This window comes from Orbicella faveolata, unplaced genomic scaffold (assembly GCF_042242905.1).
Source record: "Orbicella faveolata isolate gen_17 unplaced genomic scaffold, um_ofav_v1 contig_1, whole genome shotgun sequence".
Classification (NCBI taxonomy): Eukaryota; Metazoa; Cnidaria; class Anthozoa; order Scleractinia; family Merulinidae; genus Orbicella; species Orbicella faveolata.
The window spans coordinates 28,769,998-28,793,878 of NW_028301536.1; the positions used below are offsets into that span (position 1 = coordinate 28,769,998).

The following is a 23,881-nucleotide window of genomic DNA, read 5'->3' on the forward strand; positions in this document are numbered from 1 at the left end:
CGCGTCTCGACAGAGAAACTGCCAAGGAAACTATGTACTGCACATACAAACGTGAGGGGCTTCATCAGCGTTAAACAGTTTCTCTTCTTAGCGAACAACTAGACAAACTACAAAGGCAGTTTTAAACTCCTTCTGAAGACGCAAATCCAAGCACAATATAGGGCAGGCTCTGGACACGACGTTCGTTGGTAACAAGATGACCGCAAATCCGGAAATGGGACGGAGTAGCAGTATCCTCTGGGGGGCTATTTGCGTCTTTGCCTAATTGAATGAAGCGCTAATTAGCACCGGAAATGGCTTAACTGATTTTATATTACAAGGTAAGAGCAGTGGTTTGGCTGGTGCAAAAGGAAGAAAAGTGACAGCGTGTTTGGTTAAGAAAAAAGGTTCGAGTATTGTATAGCATGCGTTGTCTTTTCAGGCTTTGGAAACCGAGTGCGTGGGTAGACGTTTTTTCTGCTTGCCGAAAGATTCGTTTAGGAAATGAGTTGAAAGTTTAGAGTTCTCAAAATTCCTTACGATGGATACTGATGCATGACTCAGCCTCGTGATTTCATTTCACATTATAGGCGTTTCAGAGGCAAATACCACTCCGTATGAATGAGTGGAGACTTTTTGAAGTATTGTGCGCACTTGACAGCAATTGTGCTTTTACTTTATCAGCTTCATGCGTCAAATATCAAAAAATTCCACATCTTACAGTTTCACTGCTTTCGTCAACTTCCATGAGGTCAATTCAGTCAAACAGGTGGCTTTGCTAAAAACACACTTTGACACTTTCTGCCGGTGTCCGTAATCTCGTTCTGAAAACGCACGGGCATCAGGCCAGAACGACCAGAACAGTTTCAAGTGTGAATTTTGTAAGATACCATAAAGTAAACATACTCACTGAGGTCCACACAAACACATACCGGGACGTAAAATGCCACTTGTTTGCAGACAAGGGGCAACGGATCTAAGCTTAAATCATCGTCTCTTGTTGCAGATGATCTTTCTAAACCGCGTTACAGAAACAGCATTTTATTACCAGCCAGATTCCTCCCCAACCTCTGAACTTTATCAGTAGAGTCAGACATGTTTGTTTTTATGAGTAGGCTGAAACCACAGTATAACTCGTAACCGCTGAAGCCACTGAAGCCACAGTTAACCCACTCCCTCGTTCCTTCACTACTCGCCAGACTTAACCAATATCATTATATTCAGCCCAGAAATCGATAGCACCGAATTGTCTTGCCCGTATTGTGTTGTGTTGTATTGTTCATGTCGTCTGCGCCCCAATTCCGTGATTTGACAATGGAAGGATCAACAAATCAAAATGAGAGAATTACCAAAGCGTTACCGGTTGCGGTATCCAACTTTCCTACCACCGATTATTATCCTATTACGTTTTCCAATCTGTGACACGCACGGAACAACCATAATGGAAATTTGAAATACAAATCACAATCACGAACGCCTTGATATTTTGTAGCGGATATCCGACTGAATCATCCCTGCAGAGTTCTATGACTCTATGAATGAACAACAGTTTTACCACATAATAATGCCCTCGAAAATTCACCTCGATAATTTTAGCGAATCTTCACCAGAGAGAATTTTGACTGCGGTTTACATTATGTCTGCGATGCTGTCAATTATTGACCTTGTTATTGGCCCCGTGTACGTTTGACATCAACCGCGCGAGTGTTGGCAAACGTGATCAGCAATTGTAATAGCAATAAATAGCCTTAGAGATTAATTCGAGATTAGCGGTGGGCGCGCGTCTTACCGTAACTCCGCAAAACCCCAGCTTAGCCGCGGTCAGGACCGCGGTTAAAATAAAAAGCCGATTTGCCTTGCTAACCCAGCCAGGATTACAGTGATCGCGAGATTGACCCGAAATGGTTCTAATCCATATCCTTGGCGGGTAATTAAGACGTTGTAACTTGTAAAAATGTTACAAGGTACAAAACGAGATTAGCTATAAGTCAATTAAAAGAAGCAAACAAGCAAACGAAATAAAATAACATTGACTGAAGAGTCGATTGTTGACGCAACTGATTCATATCGATCGCATGCTCTGAATGCATGCGTGCGACCTCGGACAGTTCTAACCAGGAACAGTAAGTAGCTTTCGCTAACCTCGTAACATTGTGACAAGCCGGCCCAGTCAGAATCAATAAGAATCAGTACTACTAATCTGAAAAGCAATGATTTTTAAAGTTGTCATTTTCGTAATTGATGTTTCTGCCGTCCAATGTTCGTTGCTGAGCCTTTGGGCAGGGCCCTCTGAGCCGGAGGTCCGGTCCATGCCAGTGAGCCATCGGTTTCCTGAGAGACCAATTCTAAACGAAGGAACTTTACTGTCACTTTGCCTGTTAGACTTTTGATACTTTTTTTTTTTTTTTTTTTTGTTACTGAAGGGGGTTGGACTTCTTTTCAAGGACCTTCGGGGTGGTTTAGCAACAAGCTGTGTGTTATGAGTACCTTGAACTCAATGGCCGGTTAGGTATTTCAGGAAAGCGTTCTTTTTATAGTTCATAGGCCAGGGGCCAAATAGGTCAAGCAAACTTTCAGTCTCCTGTTTTTCCTCCGTTTTGCGTTAAAAGTATTAATCCGGATTTCCTTATTCAATTTTAACGTCCCATCAACGCGCCAGTGACCTCGCGTGCCGGGGAGGCGCGGGTACTCCCCAGCTTTTTGCTGAAAGAGTGCCGCGCGTTTATAGAAAACCTTATACTTTTTTAGACCAAAGTAAGCAATGTTTGAGACCTTATCTCAGGCCTCAACAATTACGGCATGAATTTGCTTAAAAAGTTAGAATGGATTCAAATTTTCCAAATTTAATGGAGGCTTCAGTAATTATAGAAACATCGAAACATCATACCCAATTCCAAAGTGCAAAACTGATACCTCGTCTCGGACCAACCGGTCAATAGTTACACCCAATTCCGATCAAAGCGGCTCAAAACCCGGCTCAAAAACCATACTCTTTGACACATACCTATTTTTGACATATATCTTATCTAGACGAGGAACCCCGGGCTTTACATGCTTTTCCATCAGCTAGTGCGGGCATTTACATTTGTGGGTGGTTTAAATCTGTAACATGCAGACAGGAAATCTAATTTATCTCTCTTATACCCTTGTGTTTATCAACTAAGCATTCATCAAGTGAAAACAAGACGTTTTAAACGGTCTGTGTGTCATCCATCTTCAAACTCTCGATCAGGGAGGAGACATGAGAACTGACAAACAGAACCCGTTTGTGGCCAGAGATTTTTGTGGTAAAGATCAGAATACACAGGGCTGATATGCGTTCAGACCGCCGACTAGGATATGGAAAACATACTGGAACGAAAGTCCGTATTAAATAAATCAGCAACTGCCATAACTAAATGGGTATAGTGAAACTGCTTGTACAAGCATAGTAATTTCTGGAGATGGAGCAAAAGAAATACTTGAGGGCGTGAGTGATCTTGAGGGCTTTGTATGCGGATCATGTAATTTCATTAACAAAACCGTCGTAATTGAAGATCTAGAACACGAACTGCTCTGTATAAAGATGATATGATATATTAGCAGAAAATAACACACTTACAATACTTTGTCATCAGTTGGGAGCGCGAAGGCGTGGATTGCAGCAACTTTAGTCCACACTACGCCAGGGAAATTTGAAAATGCAGCTTTATTTCTACGGTTAGGCCTACCGTCCACACTAATCACGGTCTCCAAAACTGAGCTTTTCACAAAGGTTCTTCAAACCGGAGAAATTTGAAAACGCTGGCTTTGCGTTTTAATAAGTGTGGACGGAAAAATCGGAAAACATATTTTGAAAACGGAGCTTTTCGATGACATTACGATAAACATGTGATTTCCATGCCCGGATTTTCCTCAAACACAAATCCAAAATGACCGGTGATAGGAAATAGCAAATTTCTTCCGCAGCGTGGACGGGGCGTTCAAGTATGCATGGTCTTCCAATTTCATCAAATTTTAACGATGTGGCCGTGTATTTTTAACACCTGTTGATGGAAATGTTTTGAGCACCACTTTCAATAACAGTCAGTGCTTTTTTGTCTCGTGCCATCTGCCTTGTAACACGAACAATAAATACCAAGTCCAAAGTCCAAGTCCAATAACAAATTGATCAACTTACTCAAATTCATCAAGTCTAAAATCCGCCACAGAATAGCTCAGAATATTCCCTTTAAAGGTATTAGGAAAACAAATACACCATGCGCGCGTCCTCAAAAAGCAGATCAACCAAGATAGCAATTCCCCGGCCAACGCATTTTAGCTGAATGTCATACTGTACTGATTATGTACACATCAAAGGCAACCTCGATTTTAGATTTTAATATAGCGATTTATTATGCACAAATGTTTTCTATCTTAAACATTATCTTAAAACACTATAGAAAGGAATTTCATTATGCAACTAAATTGACTGAAATCAGCCCTGATTCACCAATAAGCATTTGTTGTTAAGTGCGTCCGAGAAAAGCTGTTTCTTAGCAAAGCAAATAGTGCATAGAAATGCAAATGCAAATGTTTCTACCAAAACATAAAATTTGGTATGATTGGAATCACCTGAAATAAACCACTTTCCACGCTTTTGCCAAAACGATACTCTCACTCGATTCATCTTCTCGATCAGAGTTGGACCGTTATTCCGTAGTTTCTTTTCCTAGGTACCTCTGATTTCATAGTAATAATAATAAGCACGGTCATCGTTCCGGTTGCTTGCTTAAACATTTCATAATATGAGATGTTTTCAGATGTTCCTCTTCAGACAATATCCACGACTTAGCCGGCGTGTGCGTAAATAGACGCCAAAAAAAATTAGGTAACTAACAACAGCCTTTTAGCGCAAAGGTAGCGACAGGCCGTCACCTCACATCTGCCAGCAGTTCTTCCGGTAGCCAGTAGCAATACAAGAAGCGTCCTAGGTGGTTTAAAATCAAAGGAAACTACTATTTTTATTTGTTGGGAGAAATCCTGGTTTTTTGACAAAGTAGCATTTATGCGACTTGAGCTAATACCTTATATATAACTGGTTGGAGTCAATGATGGTAATTAATGGTAATTAATCGTAATTATAATTTAATTTATGAACGTAAGCAGGATTACTATAGGAAATCATATTTTATTAGGACTGCTGAACTGTGGGACTCGTTGTTATCCAGTATTAAAGCAATTAATTCATTCACTACTTTTAAGACCAGCTTAATTAACATTTATTTATCAAAGTGAGGAATTTATAGTCCTACTGACTAGAAACTAAAAAGGTTTGATACTTATACAATAATTAACCGGTATTTGTCACATTTATTTTTGCTTGTATTTATTTTTAGTGTATATATTAAGTGTATGTTGAGTTTATTAGGGGTTTAGATAGCAATTGGGGCGCTAGTTCTGTTTCATTCCCCCATCCATCCCGTACTATTTTGAATTTATTTATTTGTCTATTTCAAGTTGGTTGTTTGCCTATTTGAATGCATTTGTTCTTGTGTTTTGGTGGCGAATTCAATATAATAAAATAACGTACCGATTTACCATTTCGAAGAAAAAGAAAAAGTTATATATTTCTTCTGCGTAAGAAAATGTCAAGGAAAAAATTTAAAACGGCTCTCTGTGGAGCCCTCTAAACAGCTCTTTTCAGAGCCACCACAAAAACAAGTCTTCGTTGGCTTTAGTCCTTTTGTCGTTGTTTTGTTGGTGGGAAATTGGAAATGGAAGTAATATCCATGTCATAGATTTCCACGATACATATTTAACCTATAATGATGTGATAGGGCTTTTTCAAAGAAGAATGCCTGGAACCCTCATATCATTTGACTTAAAGTCCGTTTTGGTAAGGCAAACGTTAGAAAGAGTAGCCTACAAGACTTGACACTTTTTGGAATATTTTCTCGTTAGTACTCTTGCCCGGATCATTACCTTGCGAGCAGCATTAGTCTCAGTCGGGAAGAAGGCTTTCTCTTCTAGGAAGTTTGATGGAGACTCTCCTCGCAGGCCCCTAGGGTACCGAATCATGAGCGTTTTGACAGAAAAACGTCCGAAACTGGGAGTGCAGCAACCTTAACCCCGTCCGACCCCAGGCTGTACGTCTATGAGCAAGGATCTGTTTAGTTTTCTTGACTGCCAGTCCAACAAGATCAGAAAGGAGATTTACGTAGCTGAAAGCCTTGATTGTAGACAGAAATAGAAATCTTCCATATTTTTGTGATGGTCTGTGCATCATCTCGGTTAAAGAAACAGAACTTTGACTTTATCTTCCAAAAATAGCAACCATACTGGGAGGCCGCCCTCTTATCACGCCCTTTTGGTCCGCCCCGCTTTCCTCTACAGATACCGCCGGGATAATATGCTATCAGATGGAGTCTCTGTTTAAATCATTTGTCTCTACGATCATCAAAAAGAGAGCTCTGGAAAAAAGGTCAAGAATTCTAATGATAAGAGAAAGAAGGCGGCTAACAAACCGTTTTTCATCAATCAGTTACTTGCTGTTTCGCACATGCATTGTAACTGAGGCAACTATAAACATGAAGGTTAGACGGAAACAAACTGTTTCTCGGGTTGTTGATGAGCAGAATGGTCTTGTAAATTCAGTATGCGACGAATACGCCCCGGATGTTTAAAAACCCGGCTAGAAAAATTTGTCTACGTAGGATAAACACACCCCCTATTATCATTCAACCCAACACGATTCAGCCCAACACATAAACTAAATGTGATAATTTCATCTAACTAGTCTGTATGACTTGAAATGAAGTGATTGCAGTATTTCTTGAGGGAATATCACCAGTTATGATACAATTGCATGTAAAAGGTAATTAAGAACACCTCAGTTTTTATCCTCCCATACAAACATTTTCAGAAACGATTACTCAGTACTGCTATTCATCAGGCGAAAAGGAAACCTTGAGCTAAATTTAGAACAAGACTCCAGTAATTCAAGCTCTCCGTAGTATAAAGGAACATTTTCTCATTTACTAATTTATCTCAGGTTATGCATTTTTCATTGTCACGTTTCATCCAGTCACGTATTCTGCAGAAGAATTAAAATTCCGAAAGTAAAAACATTTTCATTTTGACTTTCGGCGAGTCCGGAGACATTGGGAACTTGCTACTAGTCTGAGGTGGATCAACTGTGCTGGTGCAATAACCGGTGTTTTAGATGACCATGCAAGTGTCATTCGTAGTCTTGACTGCTCTAGTAGCTGAAAGGATGTTCTTGTTGAAAAGATTACTCTCAAGAATTATGTAGTATTACACCTCATCAGAGCACGGATAATACATTGCCTCTCGAACAGGGATTACCCAAAGCAACTTAATTAGATTGCTTTACCTAAAATCAAGTTTGGACGTAGACTTGCCACAAGTCGACCTTCCCTTGTTAGTCTTGTTCATCTCCCCCTAGCCCGCGAAGAGGAGTTTTGTCGCCCTATCCGCGCCTAAACTGCGTAGCAGAGCATCATCGCAGTTTAATCCGCGCCATAAGGTCATATTGGACTTTGGAACAATTTAGACCCCTTTTTAAAATCAAGCTGTTCAGTTCAAGTTTTTAAACGTATCTTAAAGAATAAGCTTTTAGACAATTTTGTAAATACTCCCTAAACTTCATTTATTTTTAGTATTTTTCGCGACTACAAAGTTTAGATAATGTTGTAAATGTTTTTTTTTTTTTTAAATTTGATTAATTTTGATTGTGTAGTTATTAGTAACTTAGTAATTTAAGTAATTGTTCCTGAAAAGCCCCATTGGGGAGGTAACAATAAAGTATGTATGTATGCAAGGTCTCATTTGAGAGACTGGGACGGAATTTGGAAATCTATTTGCTAAGACTCATGGGACTGCGATGTTAATGGGGTGTGCAAAATGGCGGCGAAGGAATTCATATTCAGCGAAAATGAAACGGGAGTTCCTGGTTTGCCTCTTTAGCGAACGTGATGGCGGCAGAAATTGGTGAAGTAGAACTAGAGGACGGGGAAATCAATGATTTAGAGGATGGCGAAATAGACGAAGATATACTTCATGTCGCGGAATCGAAAAACAGTGTTTTCTTGCCTCTAGAACGTCGCTGCCAACGCGACTCATTTGTACGTGATCAACACTTAAATGATAATTCCTACGCAGAGAAAAACCGAGATTTCGGTTTTCAGGGTTCTAGCCCTCCACCTGACAGGTGGGAAACTCGCGGTGTGTCTTCTTCTCGGGGAAGATTTCCGCGATCCCGCGCAAGTGCAACGGTGAGAGGAAGCAGAACAAGAGGAAGAGGTTTTCGTGGAACTGGACGACACATGATATCCACGGGACGAGGCAAAGCTTTCCCTGCGAAGAGAGGCAGTACGCGTTCGCGTATCCTTTGGTACTTCATATTTCAGTTTTGCACAGAAGTCTTGTAGTAGGCTGATACATGTAGGTCTTTGATCGTAATTATTGTAACTTAAATGTTACGGCAACGCCATCGTTTTGTTGACTGGTTTCAAACAAGAATGTACATTTCTATTAGATTTCAAGAGATATGGTTGTGCATGTATATTTGTACCAACTCAAGGTAAACAGATCACCCTGAAAATCAGTTCAGTAATCAAGCCATCAAAGGTGTCTTGAATGCTCTAGTGTTGCGTCCATAGACTTTGTATAGCTTTTGTTACCATTTCATACATGTAGAAGACTCAATCACTTTGATATTGCTGGTTTGCTTGTGTATGGTTGGTCTTAATGTTAGCATGCTGGACTCCGGGTCAGGTAATGTGACCTTGGCCTGAGTCATTGTGTTGTGCTGTTGGACAAGACACTTTACTCTCACAGTGCCTCTCTCTGCCCAGGTGGATAAATGGGGTAACCCAAAAACACTGACCCCCGGTCCGCAGACCCCCACTACGGACCGGGTCCACCAACTACCTATGGACCGGTCCACGGACTCCCCCAATGGACCCCCTCTATGGACCACCCCCCAAAATATAATAAAATTAATAAATAAAATATTTCAGTTTCGGGTTGTCTAATAGATTACTCGTGACGGCGAAATTCCGAACGTTACATTGTAAAATATGTAACAGACCTGGGTTCAGGCTCGGGTGCAATTTAAATCATTACACATTGCTATTTCCTTTGCTGTGGCCATAAGATATATGAAAGACACGTATGGGGAAGCCTCCAGGAAGCCTCGAAATTTGTGCTCTTTCCCCTCGGCCATTTTGTTCAGCCCATTTTCCTGTGGGTTTGTGAACTTGTTCCAGGCTTCCCAATTTGCTCAGCGGAATAACAGATACAAACAACAATTAACAGCCTAAAAATATATCTTCCATAGCCAGATTGAGCCATGAATGGAAGGTAAGAACTTTCCTTCTTACCATCGGCATCTCCTTACGCTGAAAACAGCTTTTAGGCATTTTTTTTGGGAGGGGTGGGGGGGGGGGGGTTGGGATGTTAAAAACCTGAGTCTGTTACATTTGCGTAGTGTAACACTTGAAAAATCTCCAACACAAGTCTGAATCTATTAGACAACCCATAAGTGACATCTTTATTTATTACTTTTATACTATTTTAGGGTGGTCTGTAGAGGTGTTCGTAGGGGTAGTCCATGGACCGGTCCGTACGGTAGTCCGCGGACCCGGTCCGTTGTGGGGGTCTGCGAACCGGGGGTCAGTGTTTTCGGGTTACCTGAATAAATGGTTACCCTGTGATGGTTTAGAATCATCAACAAGTCTTGCAAGACCTTGAGTGGAATACACGTGCAAGGAGATCACTGCATGCTGCCTGGTTGTAATCACTGTCTATGTCGCAGATATGTCCTCAGCATATGAGAACCTTTACATATAAGTTGCCAGCTTGGACCACTTTTTATCCTTTTTATTGATCATATCCTTAATAACACTACTATATACAGCCTTTCCTCAGAGACCTAACTTGCCACATCCCCCTCCTGATGAAAGACTAAGGCCTCCATATAATATTATTGACAAAAGAGTGCTACCACATCCTGATAATGAAAAAGAAAGGTTGCCATATTCTCCGCCTGACATCCGATCATGGACTCCACACCTTGAAGAGAGGGGGCTGGGTTATTCTGATACTGATCGGCCAATACTGCCACATACATTCCCCTTTGATAGGGAGAGAGTACCTCTCATGGAGTTGGAAGACAAATCCAGATCATCACATAATGAAAAGACAAATTCTGATCCTGTAGAGCTCGATGAACAACCCAGAAGATTACCATCTCCTTTGGACGATGATGTTGATGATTACAGGATCTTACTGCAGCGACATCGCCTTATTCAACAACATCTTGCTGCTCTTGAGAATCAAGAAAATTCAACTTTGGGAGATGATAATATCATTGACGACACTTTTGTAGATATTCCAGTTGAGGATACACAATCTGATTTGTTGCTTGAAAAAGAAAAAAACTTAGAAACATTTAGTGATCACCTTGGTCAAACTTACCAATTAGATTATAGGAGGCAAGATGATTTCCAGTCACATGAAGATGTGAATTTAGCATACTTTGAAACCAGCAGTGAAACTAATGATTTTGATAAAAGAAATGAACAAATGGATAATGAAATGTCTGGTGAAACTGGGACACCAAAACCATTTCTGCCATTTAAAATTAAACCACGCTATGGCAATGTTCCTTCTATCAAAGAATTGAGCCAACAAGATCTCGAACAGAGGAAGGCAAAGCAGCAAAGCACAACCAAGGGTAATGGTTCAGAAAATAGTCAAACTCTGTCACAGAATAGTAAAAGAGAGAATCTTTCAAAAGTCAAGAAGAATCGCAGAAAAAGGAAAAGAAAGGTATCACAAAATGCAAGACAGAGTAACATAAACAGTCGACCAGTTGGAGCTACTGCATCCAACCAAAGCTCACATGTTGATCCTTATAATGAGCTGGAAGCAAGGCTTTTGTCTCTAGCAGGAAGCTCTGTTTCAGTCGAACCAAACAGGTATGAAGAGTTGAAATAACATATCAAACAGCACTGACTTTAAGAGTCAGTCATAAGCAGCAAACAAGTGGGATGGCATTTTATTTGTAAGATGATCTACATGTACAGTAGTGTTGATATACTGTAACTACATGTAGACCTTACTGGATCTGAGTTGAATAGCATCAAGCTGGACCTAAATGAGAAATTCAGATAGATTTCTAAATAATGCACACAGTAAGATGTGACTTAGATTCATGGTGATAATGATGAGTTGGTGTTATACTGTAAGCTTCTGTGTCTCAACTATAAGCAGTGACTTTTCTTCAACATTATGAGGAACTGATCTTGGTCTTTGTGGAAGCCATTACAAGTGTAAGGTGGCTTGCAATGGATATGTACTAGTTACATGGATAGTAGAGATGATTCTAGACATCCTTTGTTGAGAGTTACAAATTTAGAGTTTCTTTCTTTGTTGAGGGTCATTGCCAGAGTTTCCAATAAGTTTCAATGATTTGCTATCAATTTATTTTTAGAGAGGATGCCAACAAAAAACGAGAAAGACGTGAAAAGCTCCGTCAGTGGCAAGAAAAAATGAGTAGGGAGAAATCTTCAGATCTGAGAAATCAACAACCTGGAAACAAAGGACGAGGAAAAAAGAAATTATCAAAACCAACCAAAGATGACAAGAGAAGGTCTAGCTTTCAAAGTATGAAGTCAGATGAAGACCAGAAAGACAGGGATCCACACAGAAGGACAATGAATTCTGCCATCTTTGAGAGTGATGACTACTTTGAGATACCCATGGATGTAGAAAGTGATTCAACAGGTGAGTGGAGAAATGGAGCAACTGTATTATTATAGCTTTATATTCCAGGTGTAATACTGTTTATAAGAATGGCTTCCATTTGAGTTTCAAATGTTTGGTTACATTCAGTTTGCTACAGTGTAGGGGATTAGTTTTGAAAGAAATTGACTCATTCCACACTCAAATGATTTGGCATGAGTGGAAAATCAGGACTTAGTTAAATACATGTAGAGTCTGGTTTGAAATTATTTTTAAAATGACTGTTCAAGGAATTATACTTTGTTTTGCTGGTAATAATAACCTTGCTACAGTAAGACAGATCAATGTATTAAAAAGTTTTATACACAAGTCATAGAAGTACGAGTCCAGAATAAATTTGCAGTCATACTCTGAGTTCTTTTTATTCAGATGTGTTTTTTGCCGGAAAACATTTGTCAGTTAACTATTAATTGAGATGATTCCATTAGTTTAGGTTAGTACTTGTAAGTGTGAACTACATGCAATGTATGATCAAAAGGATGTGTGGCTGAATGCTAAATTCAGTTGCTCTGTATCTTTCTTAAGATGGCCCAGCCCTTCCACTGATAGATGAGTCAGCTGAAGATTTCCCTCCACCACCGCCGCCATTACCCAGTGGAGACCCAGGTAACTACAGTTGTAACTTACCCTAAATATTAGTACATGTAAGCTACATTTAGTAAGTTGTATGTTGCTTACATGTATTTAGGGTAAGTTACAAAACCAAGGTAATCTTTCTAGCCAGTCACAAAAGACACTAACAATACAGTCATGTGATAAAAACTCAAATTAAGTAATTAGACGTAGCCAATGCAAAGCACAGGAAACAAGTGTGAGTGAGTTATGATTGGTCTTGGTTTGACCTATGATCGGCTGAAAAAGTGGCATGAACCTTTTTAAGTCAGTTGTGTTTTGTAGTTGATGCAAGACCTTTTCAACACTCAAATGAAAACTGCTCTTCTGAGCTAAGCAATTGACCTAGAAAAGGTCTTGCTACTTTGTCTTCCAATCAAAAGTAAGATGAAAACAAATCCTGACTTGCTTGCACACGTTTTCCCTTGCTTTGTGCCGACTACATGTTACTACTGTGATTTGATTTGATTTGATTTGATTAGTCCACTGGATTGTCTTTGCTACAGTGGTGACAACCTGTTGATTAACAGGACAAACTTCACCAGTAAAGTAGTTCATTTATGTGTGTGCTAATGTACAATGTACATGTATCCAGATCAGTTGGTCTGTTTTATTACTAATACTATGATTAGCCTGTACTGTGTTTTCACTGTCTTTGTCTTCTTACAGCAACTTCTCTTTATGTTGAACCTGGGCAACATCCTGTAATGGTGAGTTCATGTAAATCAGTTGTCAACATTTTCAGCATGTTCAGTGAAAATATTCCACTTTGTGTTCTCCATAAGGTTTATTACACTGTTTAGAGCAGTTTTCATTTGAGTGTCAGAAATAATCAGGCAAATGTAAACTGGTTGTGCTACAGTTCAAGATTGACTGACTAGTCTAACTGGTAAGTTATTGGTTTGGGTTTTTTCAACACTCAATTGAGAACCGCTCTAAGGCAAATGTGCTTTAATGTCAATTCATTTCCCTCAGCTGATCAGCTTCTTTGTTCTTGCATCTTACATGTCTGACTTTGTATTGGTAAGGAGAAATGAGCTCTATGCAAAATCATTGTTACTCATGATTGTCAAAAGTAGCCAGCTGCCCAGGAAAAGAGCTTTCTACTTAATTCATGATCTCAGCCCACTATCCTGCTGGGCTTATTCTTCCAATTCTTTTGAAAAAGATGGGAAAATCTGCTGCATAATCTAACAATCATTGCAGCCACCTTGAAAACTTTGTGATTACTGTAGCTCTTATAATTGAATTCAAGAGACATCTTCCATGCTTTAGCACTTGGCAAAGTTATCTTTTGGGTGTCTTTATCAGCTATTTCTGATTGATTCCATTTGATTTGGTCTATCTAATATTAGGGTGGGGTGCAAGATATTCTATGTGTCATACATTATCTTGTTAACTGTCCCTGGCCCCTCAACCCTTCATAGATTTTAACCATTTGGTAAAGTGAAATGGAATGCATCTTAAGCTTAAAGTGCCCCTAAAATCAAATTTTCCGTCTTTTATGTTTGAACGCTTTCTGAAAGTACATGCTGTTTTCACTTACCTCCCAAAATTTGGGTTTGATACAAGCAAGGGAAGTCACATTTTTTGAACGGGAAAGGTAGCGATATTTACCGCCGCCATTACCGAACAGTGTTCCAGTGAGCCAGAAGAAGATGCGGTTACAATTTAGAGGAAGTGACGTCAGACTCTCAACTCACCGAAGGCACATGGCTAATTTCCCATACAAAACCTCTATATCCGAGCATGTTATTGTAAAATAATTTTATAAAACCGTGCTTCCAGAGTGGTGAAACGGACAATGCCTGGTAGTCGTTGTGTAGTTCAAGGCTGCAGCAACTACTCAGATCACAGTATCGGCGTTTCGTTGCATACAAGCCCTGCAAATAAGAGTGACGGCGACAAATGAGTAAGGTTTGTTCGAACGCATCGAGCAAATTTTAATCCGGCAAATTTTAATTTTACTCAAGAGCCTACTAAGCAACACTGAAATCAACAACGAGGGTTGAGAGTCTGACGTCATGATTGATGCATTCCGCTGCCATTCCGCGGACTCAACTGGAACACGATTTCAGTAATGGCGGACAGATTTCCAGCGATTTCATAGCAAAAATACCGTACCATAGAACGCTTGGTTTGAAGTTTTTTCCATCCTACAATCCGCTAGTGAACCCAAATAGCCATTTTCAGTTGAAAAATATTGGAAAAGAAACACATGATTTTTCGTTTTAGGGGCACTTTCAAGACCTAAAGGATGTTAAATGTTTATCATTGATAAATGATTATGCTAGTGAGCATAAGATGGAACCCATCATTGTTAGTAACGGTGGATTTTCTAATGTGGCTGCATTCAGCTTTAAGATTACTGTACAATACATAACGTATGATCAATGTCTTCAATAGGTGTAAAACAATTACTTATTTACATTGAGAAAATATGGGTCCATGCACACCCTTTTGAGAGAGCGTCTGCTTCTTGTCTTCACAGGTGTATCCTCCAGAATATTTCCCCATGGAACAGGTTGTTATTTACATAATTTACATGTTACTATAGAAGCACACAGTAGAGTAGTGTTTTTAATCATTTCACACACATGTAGTTTATTTTGACCAACTTTCATTTTTCTCTCCATAACTTTACAGAAACATGCTGGATAAAAGAATGATTAATAACCTTCTACCCCATTTACTTTGGATTGTGGTATTGCAGTATTTTTCATGCAAACAAGTGAATCCTACTATCCATCTCAAACTAGGAAATTAAAGTCCTTAGATATAGGATTATGATAATGTTATTATTTCCACAGAATTACACTGATTGGTTGGGTGGTGCAGTGCAGATAATGCCAGCAACACATGATGACCAGCAGTTTCAATATGGAGGTATGTTAATCACAAAAACAAATAATCTGATGAGAAAATAAATTAAAATGTTTAACGAGGAAGCCACTTCAGCTGTACCTGGTTTTCTTGTGGGTCCTCCAACCAGGTTGAATTCGAATTGGAAAAGTTGGTTTTTCAGGGGGGTGGAAAACTGGACTAACAGGAAAAATTTCTAGGGGGAAAAGCGAGAACCAATAACAATTTCAACCCAGAGGTGGCACCACAGGGCTGTCAATAAGGGCCGCAACCCATAACACCTGTTACAGCTGAGTATGTTTGATGGACCCTTGATGTTTTGGGTGAACTGGCCGATAGATGATACAATTCACTCATAAAGTAACAAGTTTGCTATGGGTGTGAAGATCAAGGCTACAGGTGAATTACTGTAAAACTTAATGACAGCCCTGTATTAGGCCATAATTTGAACCAGTATGGCAAGCCGTTTGTAGCAAAATTCAATCCTTGCAATATATGTTTAATCCTTTAAATAATGGTTTTATTTAAACATATAAAAAGGCATTCAATCCAATGGCAAATAAAATTTTTGGTTCAATTCAATCTTTTAATTTTCATGATTCAATTCAATACCTGGAATATTGATTCAATCCAATACCTGAAATATTGATTCAATCCAATACCTGGAATATTGATTCAATCCAATACCTCGAATATTGATGCAATCCAATACCTCGAATATTGATTCAATCCAATACCTCGAATAATGATTCAATCCAATACCTCGAATATTGATGCAATCCACCTCGAATATTGATGCAATCTTCCTGGGCCGAGCGCGGCCAACAGGAACGAGAGTAACTGAGCACTAGAGAGCACTGAAAACATGGCTGGCGAAGGAGAACTAGATTTAGAAGTCAAGTTTCTTAAGTTTCTTGCAGACGTCTTGGATAAAACGGAAATAATTTTTGAGAATTTTGACTCAGAAGTTGCAGAAGCGCACGCCGAAGTTCTTGATCAAACCATTAGTCTGCTTAGGTAAATGAGGCATTGCTACAACCGAGACACAAGGGACACGGAGAATTTAGATTCCATTACTGTCGCTTTTGTAGATGTGCTCAGTGTGTTGTGTAGCAGAGCTATTACTCCGTCAATTTTTACTGTGGAATCCATTACGATAGAAAGCGAAAAAAGCGGAAATCATGGAAGACCATTTCTAATAATTTCTAATAATTTGTACTTAAAATTCCTGTTGAGGTGCTTGAGAAACTTTGAGGACTAGGATTCATCTGGACAACGATAACAGAGATGATTGGAGTTTCGAGATGGACAATTCACAGAAGAGTAACAGACGGTATGACTTAGAAGATATGAGGGGTTTCGACAGCTTACCTGATAAGGAACCGAAATCAGTCAAGAGTACATTTCTAACCACGGGAGTGCTACTGGATATAACTTCATTGCAGGTTTCTTTAAGTCCATTGGGTTACGGGCTCAATGGAGAAGAATGAGAGAAAGGTTAACAAAATTAGATCCCCAAATTACTGTCTTGAGATGGGGTGCGTAAATTCGCTTTGGCATCTGGATGGACATCACTCTCTGATCCGATGGAAAATACTAATTCACGGCTGTATAGACGGATTTCCTCGGAGAATAACGTTTTTGAAATGTAGTGCCAACAATAAAGCAGAAACAGTTCTTGAATTGTTTCTGGATGCCGCTAAGAGAGACGGCTAATTTTGGTCTTTGAGAGTACGAGTATATCATGGTGTTGAAAACGTTGATGTGTGCGATACAATGGTGCAGGTTAGAAGAGAGGAGAGGGGCAGCTTCACTGCAGGGCCATCAACACAACCAACGAATTGAAAGATTGTGGAGGGATGTTTTCCGTTGTGCTTCCCACTTGCACTTTTACACTTTTTATAGTATGGAATTGTCAGGCATCCTGGACACTGATAATTCAGTGCATCTTTTCACCTTAAACTTAGTTTTTCAACCAAGGATAAACCAAGCTCTTTGCCAGTTCACTGAAGCTTTCAACCACCAAAATGTAAGAACAGAAAAAAGACTGGTTGCCATATCAAATGTGGCTTATCATATGATGCAGCCTGAAAACCCCCTTTCAAATGGAAAGTCATATGATTTTGAATACTATGGTGATGATCCTGATGGTCCAACTCCATTGGACTGTGATAACAATGTTGTAGTTGAAGAAATTGACCTGGGACAACATGATTCAGTGCAGTCATTTGTATTGGAAAGGGTAGATCCCTTAAGAAAATCAAGTCAAATGGGAGTAGACATCTTCCAAGAGGCTCTAGAACTTGTGACAGTTAAACTTGGGCAACTGACAGTTGCATAACATTACATGTGTGTGGGCTGGGTAAAGGATATTATGGCCCCACTAAAGTATTTTTGCTACTCAATTCACAACAGAAAACCTCACCCTGTATCAAGTAAATTATTTTCTCATCTTTCTTTTCATTGATATACAAAACTCAGAAACTGCTTGAATTACAGAATGCCTAACGTCTAGCTAGCAACACAACTAAACTGAAGAGAAATCAGGGCATTTTATGACTGCCATGTGTACTACTCTGCCTTGTAGATTTTTCAGGTGCTTATCAAAACAGATGTTAAAATGTTGCAACGTTAATTTGTTATCTTATTTTCAAAAGTACCCAGGACACAAGACTAAATTCTTGGTGCAATGGCGTAATGGCTACTAACAGGTCTCATGTCACTAGCCAAAACTAACTTTGCACCAGCCAGCCTTTTTAATACACAGTTTCACTGACTTTTTTATAAGAGTGGTCAATCTTGGACATTTCTTGTTGCATCTAAAATGTTAATAATAATCACTAAGAAAATTTCACTCCCACAAACACGAATCCTGCTTTTCTTGAATATGCTTACCGGTATGTTCAATCTCTGATGTACTTCTATCAGTGTTACCATTTTCTTTTATCTCCATTTAATAGTTAAATATTTATATGCTTATTGAGGCAATTATTTCCGTGAAATCCACTCATAGTTTCCCTGTTTTCATTAGTTTCTATCCTCTTCAGTTTTACTTTCTCAGGATAATTCTCAATTTTGTTTTCATCCAGTAGACCAGTACTCCATTCCATCATGATTGTCACAATGGCTAGTGAAAGTGCAAAATCTACTATTCAAAACTGAAATGTGTGGCTAGTTGGCAGTAGTGTTAGCCTTGAGCCCTGGGTACCCGATAATATTCACAACAAATTGGTGCAATGTTTGTCATAGAATATCAAGAAAAACATCGCTTTTAGGAAAGAAGTACCACAGGTGGGTTAACTAAAGCAAAACATGAGACAACAACATTGAAAAACTTCAAACACATCCCAATGTTCAATGATTGCTGTCTTGTAAAATGTAAAGGTTCCTATTTGAAAAATAACATAAAGCCAGGTTTACACAAGCAGTTTTTGTGAGAAAAATGTTTGACTGTCTACATAGCACAGCAAAAATTTTGTTTACAGTTCAAAGTTTAGTGTGCCAGTAATGACTGGACAGCAGAAATATGCACAATACTAAAGACCAATGTGGTAGCACAATTTGCCACAGTTTATGTTATTTGCCGCCAAAAGCTAGCACACACAGCTTTTAATAAACAAATATGTTTGTCACATAAAAATTGGTTAACTTACATCTACAAAAGCGACAGTAATGGAATCTAAATTCTCCGTGTCCCTTGTGTCTCGGTTGTAGCAATGCCTCATTTACCTAAGCAGACTAATGGTTTGATCAAGAACTTCGGCGTGCGCTTCTGCAACTTCTGAGTCAAAATTCTCAAAAATTATTTCCGTTTTATCCAAGATGTCTGCAAGAAACTTAGGAAACTTGACTTCTAAATCTAGTTCTCCTTCGCCCGCCATGTTTTCAGTGCTCTCTAGTGCTCAGTTACTCTCGTTCCTGTTGGCCGCGCTCGGCCCAGGAAGATTGCATCAATATTCGAGGTGGATTGCATCAATATTCGAGGTATTGGATTGAATTATTATTCGAGGTATTGGATTGCATCAATATTCGAGGTATTGGATTGAATCAATATTTCAGGTATTGGATTGAATCAATATTCCAGGTATTGGATTGAATCAATATTCCAGGTATTGGATTGAATCAATATTTCAGGTATTGGATTGAATCATGAAAATTAAAAGATTGAATTGAACCAAAAATTTTATTTGCCATTGGATTGAATGCCTTTTTATATGTTTAAACAAAACCATTATTTAAAGGATTAAACATATATTGCAAGGATTGAATTTTGCTACAAACGGCTTGCCATAAACCAGGCCACATCGGTGGGAGGCGAACATTCTCACCACTGTGCCAACCCTGCTCCCCTAAAAGCTAGATATTGTCCTGTCATAAAACACATCAAGCTTCGAGAACTCTAGAGAAATGTAAGTATTCATGGCACACACTATAGCTATAGTATCTTAACAAGAAAGGTGAACGTCATCACCAGAATTTAGTATGGTAACGTCTGCATTTCATTTATGAAAGTGTAGCATTGCACATACTTGATACTGTTTGAACAAAATATCTGGGAGTTTGTTTGAGCAGTTGTTTGTATTTTTGTAGCAGTCATTGCAAAATGCCCATGACCAAGGTGTAGTACTTGTAAATACAGAGAAGCTGTTAAATTGTGTGTTTCATGTTGAATATGATGTGCCTTGTAAGCGAATATGTGAAAGACCATATGCTGTATCCTTAAATTTCACAGCTGCTTAAGTTGTTTGTGTAACTGCGAGGTCAATCATGTCTTCACGATGTGTATTGTTAAAGAAGCACCTTAGTTTACTTCTCCAATGCATGCAGATAAAGTGACACTCTACTACACAATAATATCATAATTGAAGTTTGGGATCATTTTGTCTTGTTACAGAATTTACAAGCCATGAATCATATCCTGCTGAGATTGAACGAAATAATGAACAGCCACCGGGTGAGAGCAGGGATGCGTCAAGTCAGGATAATTCTGATGAAGATGATGAGGCAGCCCTTAGGGAGCAGCTACTGAAATCCTTAGCAGTTAAACGGAAGACTAAACTGGATGTTGGGGTAACTAGAAACTGTGATCATTACAAATGTATATCATGAGTTCCGGTAACTGGCAGATTTTTCCATCCAGTAACACAACTGTGTGATGTAAGCTATGTTGTTGAAAGAGCAAGTTGGTGGAATGGCTCATTAATGGAACAGCTCCAGGTATCCCAAATTGTTTCAATAACTGTCGATAGGAAAGAGATTTTGTCTCATGTAGAAATATATGTTTATTTAATACTGAACGACGTTCTATGTTTGAGTACAGAATTAAAGGAACTTACATGTATACAGCATGCTGATAAATGTCAGTTGAATTGACTTCTTTCTATTGTAGAAGGATGCAAGCTCTTCAATAAGTATGTCAGTAACCAGAAACCAGGGAATGCAGTCGGCAAATACAGCAGCTAACAACAGAGTGCATCAAACAAAACAGCAACAGACTTCTAAACAGGTAAGTACTTGTAAGCTTTAAAAATTCCTCTCCCTCCCACCACCACTTTACACATTCAATTGTTCTAATTTGACTCCCTGTTCTCTATGAATTTAATGCATCTCAATAGTCACAAATCCTTCAATTTTGCAATGCCTCTAAATTTGAATTGGTTTCTTCATTATAAGTATTGTAGAGTATTTAAATCCTGACAAATGATTTTGACAAGTCCTCAAGTTTCCTAGCCTGTGAACGCAGACAGATTTCCCGCTTTCATTTCACACCGCCGAAAATACCATTGCAAAATTCAGCATGAAACAAAAGCCTGAAATCCATCTGTGTTAGCAGGCTATGAGTTTCCTTGCTCAATGTTTAACCCTTGCATATCTTAACACATGTAGGTATCATTTGTCGCACCTCCCAAGCATGATCCTGTGGTGATTAAGCTGGGTGAGGATTCTGACTCAGATGAGTCAGATGCGTCAGATGCAGAACCCGCCAAAAAACCAGCATCTAAATGCTCTGGAGGTGGAGGCTTATTTGGAGGACTAGAAATGATGATCAAGGAGGCTCGCAAGTCTGCTGAGGTAACTTAAAATGTAACTGCATTCACCCTTTATTCACCAGAGTGGCCAGTATCAAATTTGTTCTAAAATAACAATTACATTTTTTGTTATATGGCTTGCGTTTGAAGCCAATATAATGTGTACTCTGATTGGCTAATTCTAAGGCATTATTCTCTTGTAATGCCCAATGGCTTATTACAGGCTTGCAAAAACAAAGCAAAAAGTCCATATAATAAACAACTTATTAACCTCCAATGTTTGGTCTTTACGGGAAAAATCTCAAACGTCGACTTTGCCGTATTGACCTTGCTATCACTTGGTCAATATGGCAAGGTCTTGGTTTGAGATTTTCCCTTAAAGACCTCACTCTTGGTTAAAAGTAGTTATTACTGCAGCTTTCAATAACATCCAAACTCTGAAGTTCAAAGCTAACTAATGATCACATTTCTGGCTGCCTTTGATCATAATAAATTTCAATGACAACCAAAGATTCCTGAAAAACAACAGGCAAAATCAACCAATCACAACCCACAGATGAGACCTTTTGAAGCTGTTTAAATAAAGTTCTGTTTCCTGAGAGGTTCACTGAGATGATTGACAGTACTTAGCAAAACATGAAACCATTGACTGAGCAGAGTTTGTGTGTTGTTGAAAGGTGCAGTTATTGCAGGCTACCGCAATCCTATAAGAATGAATTATTATATGAGGTTGCCATTACACATGCTTAGCATGTTAGTAACAAATATTGAGTACATTGGTCTTCCACTGAGAATAAACTGGATGCAAAGAGTACAAGTTGATCATCTTTGTTTTGACCATTAATTGCTTAATGCCCCAAATATGGGTACTTCAAATTATTCCTTGTGGTGGTAATGACATTTTGCACTTTCTGTGAAACAAACAATGTACATGGGTTTCACATTTACACTGAAACATTAAGACTGATTCAGAACATGTTAATCACAGAGCAAAGAAAATGTGGAAACAAACTCACAGTTACTGTATATGCATCCATGCCTTAATAAAACTTTCATATGAGTTACCAAACAGTTGTCATCACATTTTAGCACTACCTGAGCATGAGAAGGTGGCAAACATAAACACTGACATACAGTACAAGTACATGTACATGGACACGACTCAGGACTGCATAATTTATGTGCATTCTTTTGGCTGCTCTGCCTTCCTAGACCAGGGAATTTGAATGAAACAGCAATTTTATATCCTTATCGTTTAGGCTTCTAAAGTGAAAGGGACAGCGTCACCACAGGCAACCGATACAGAACACCAAGACAATGAAGAACTACCACCGGAACCAAAGACTCCAGATGCAATGGCCCACATGCCTGAACAAATGAAGACTGAGTACAAGAAGCTGAAGGAACAGTTAGCACTGCGTGAGAGTAAAACAAGGCAGCCACTTACTACTGTTAATCAAGAAAAAGGTACACTGTACATGTAGGAAAATGAACCCCAAACTACAGAAAATGTTTAGTTGTCTGCTTAATCACACAAGCTGCAAGCTTAATTATTTATCGTGTTTAAATAAAGGTTACTTACTGACTGACTGACTGACTGACTGACTGACTGACTCATTCACTCACTCACCCACTTACTTACTTACTGCTAGAAGCATCAAACTGCATCAGAGAAAAAAAAACTACTGAACATTCAGTGGCTTTTGATTGAATTGCCACCCATTACAGTTCCATGCACACGTCTAGAGATGCTAGAAACAGTACTGGATAAAAGTATAGCTTGTACCTGCATGGTGCCGGAGTGAAATGACAGCTAACTGTTAGTTTTCTGATGTTCTCCTGTCTAGTAGACAGTTCTCCATTGGTAGAATCTGAGGATCAGGTACAAAATGCGACAAGAGATGACGACAGTCACTTGAAAGATCTATACTGTTTTGTTACAGGCTGTGAAGAACACTTGTCCAAACACAAGTGAGTTGTTATCTTGTTGTCTTAAGGACAGCAGTATTTTTAGTATGTCTGTCTGGTACATCATTTTTTGGTGATTCAGTCTGCAAAATTGAAACTCTGAAATACAATACGTGGCAAATTCATCCTGCGAGCTCAACTCCAATCTCATCATTCATATGTACTCAGCTAAATAATGTGCTGCTGCATTCTGCCACATTACAGTAGTTGCTGTTTATTGTCTACTATAGTGAAACCCGTATTAAGTGGACACCCTTGGGACTTTCACTAGTGTCTGCTTAATACATGGTGTCCACTCTAAACAGGTTCTAATATTCATTGCACAATATTGGTGTGTAATAAAAGGTAATTATTAACCCTTTTGTAACACAGTTTAACACAGTGTACGATCAAAGACTGCTCAATGCTGCACAATGTCCAATTAGTCAATGCATCAATGTGGAATAATCTACTTAGCTATAAAACGATATCACTGAACAATGTTAAAGGAGTCTGAGCCGAGCTTTTAGAACTAAACAGCCCTTGAAGTGTCCGCTTATTGCGGGTTTGTGCAACAAAATGACTTATCTTGGTTTCTGTGTCCACTTAACAGGGGTGTCCGCTGAATGCAGGTTTATTTTACAGTGAATGCGGGAAGAAAA

The 23,881-nt window shown here is 39.0% G+C and overlaps 1 protein-coding gene across 2 annotated transcripts in view; it reads left to right on the forward strand.

Moving 5' to 3' along the window:
- The first annotated feature begins 7,496 nt into the window (after positions 1 to 7,496).
- Positions 7,497 to 23,881, forward strand: part of LOC110040959 (zinc finger C3H1 domain-containing protein-like) — a 29,846-nt gene continuing 13,461 nt past the window's right edge. Inside the window, exons 1-12 of one of the 2 annotated variants that reach the window (XM_020746222.2) lie at positions 7,497 to 8,343; positions 9,881 to 10,943; positions 11,459 to 11,751; positions 12,295 to 12,375; positions 13,051 to 13,091; positions 14,873 to 14,905; positions 15,192 to 15,267; positions 20,138 to 20,313; positions 20,633 to 20,749; positions 21,130 to 21,315; positions 22,532 to 22,739; positions 23,120 to 23,243. In XM_020746222.2, coding sequence (XP_020601881.2) covers positions 7,935 to 8,343; positions 9,881 to 10,943; positions 11,459 to 11,751; positions 12,295 to 12,375; positions 13,051 to 13,091; positions 14,873 to 14,905; positions 15,192 to 15,267; positions 20,138 to 20,313; positions 20,633 to 20,749; positions 21,130 to 21,315; positions 22,532 to 22,739; positions 23,120 to 23,243 — 2,807 coding nt within the window. In that variant the 5' untranslated portion in view covers positions 7,497 to 7,934. The remainder of the gene's footprint in view (positions 8,344 to 9,880; positions 10,944 to 11,458; positions 11,752 to 12,294; positions 12,376 to 13,050; positions 13,092 to 14,872; positions 14,906 to 15,191; positions 15,268 to 20,137; positions 20,314 to 20,632; positions 20,750 to 21,129; positions 21,316 to 22,531; positions 22,740 to 23,119; positions 23,244 to 23,881) is intronic. The other variant, XM_020746224.2, reaches the window with a different exon arrangement.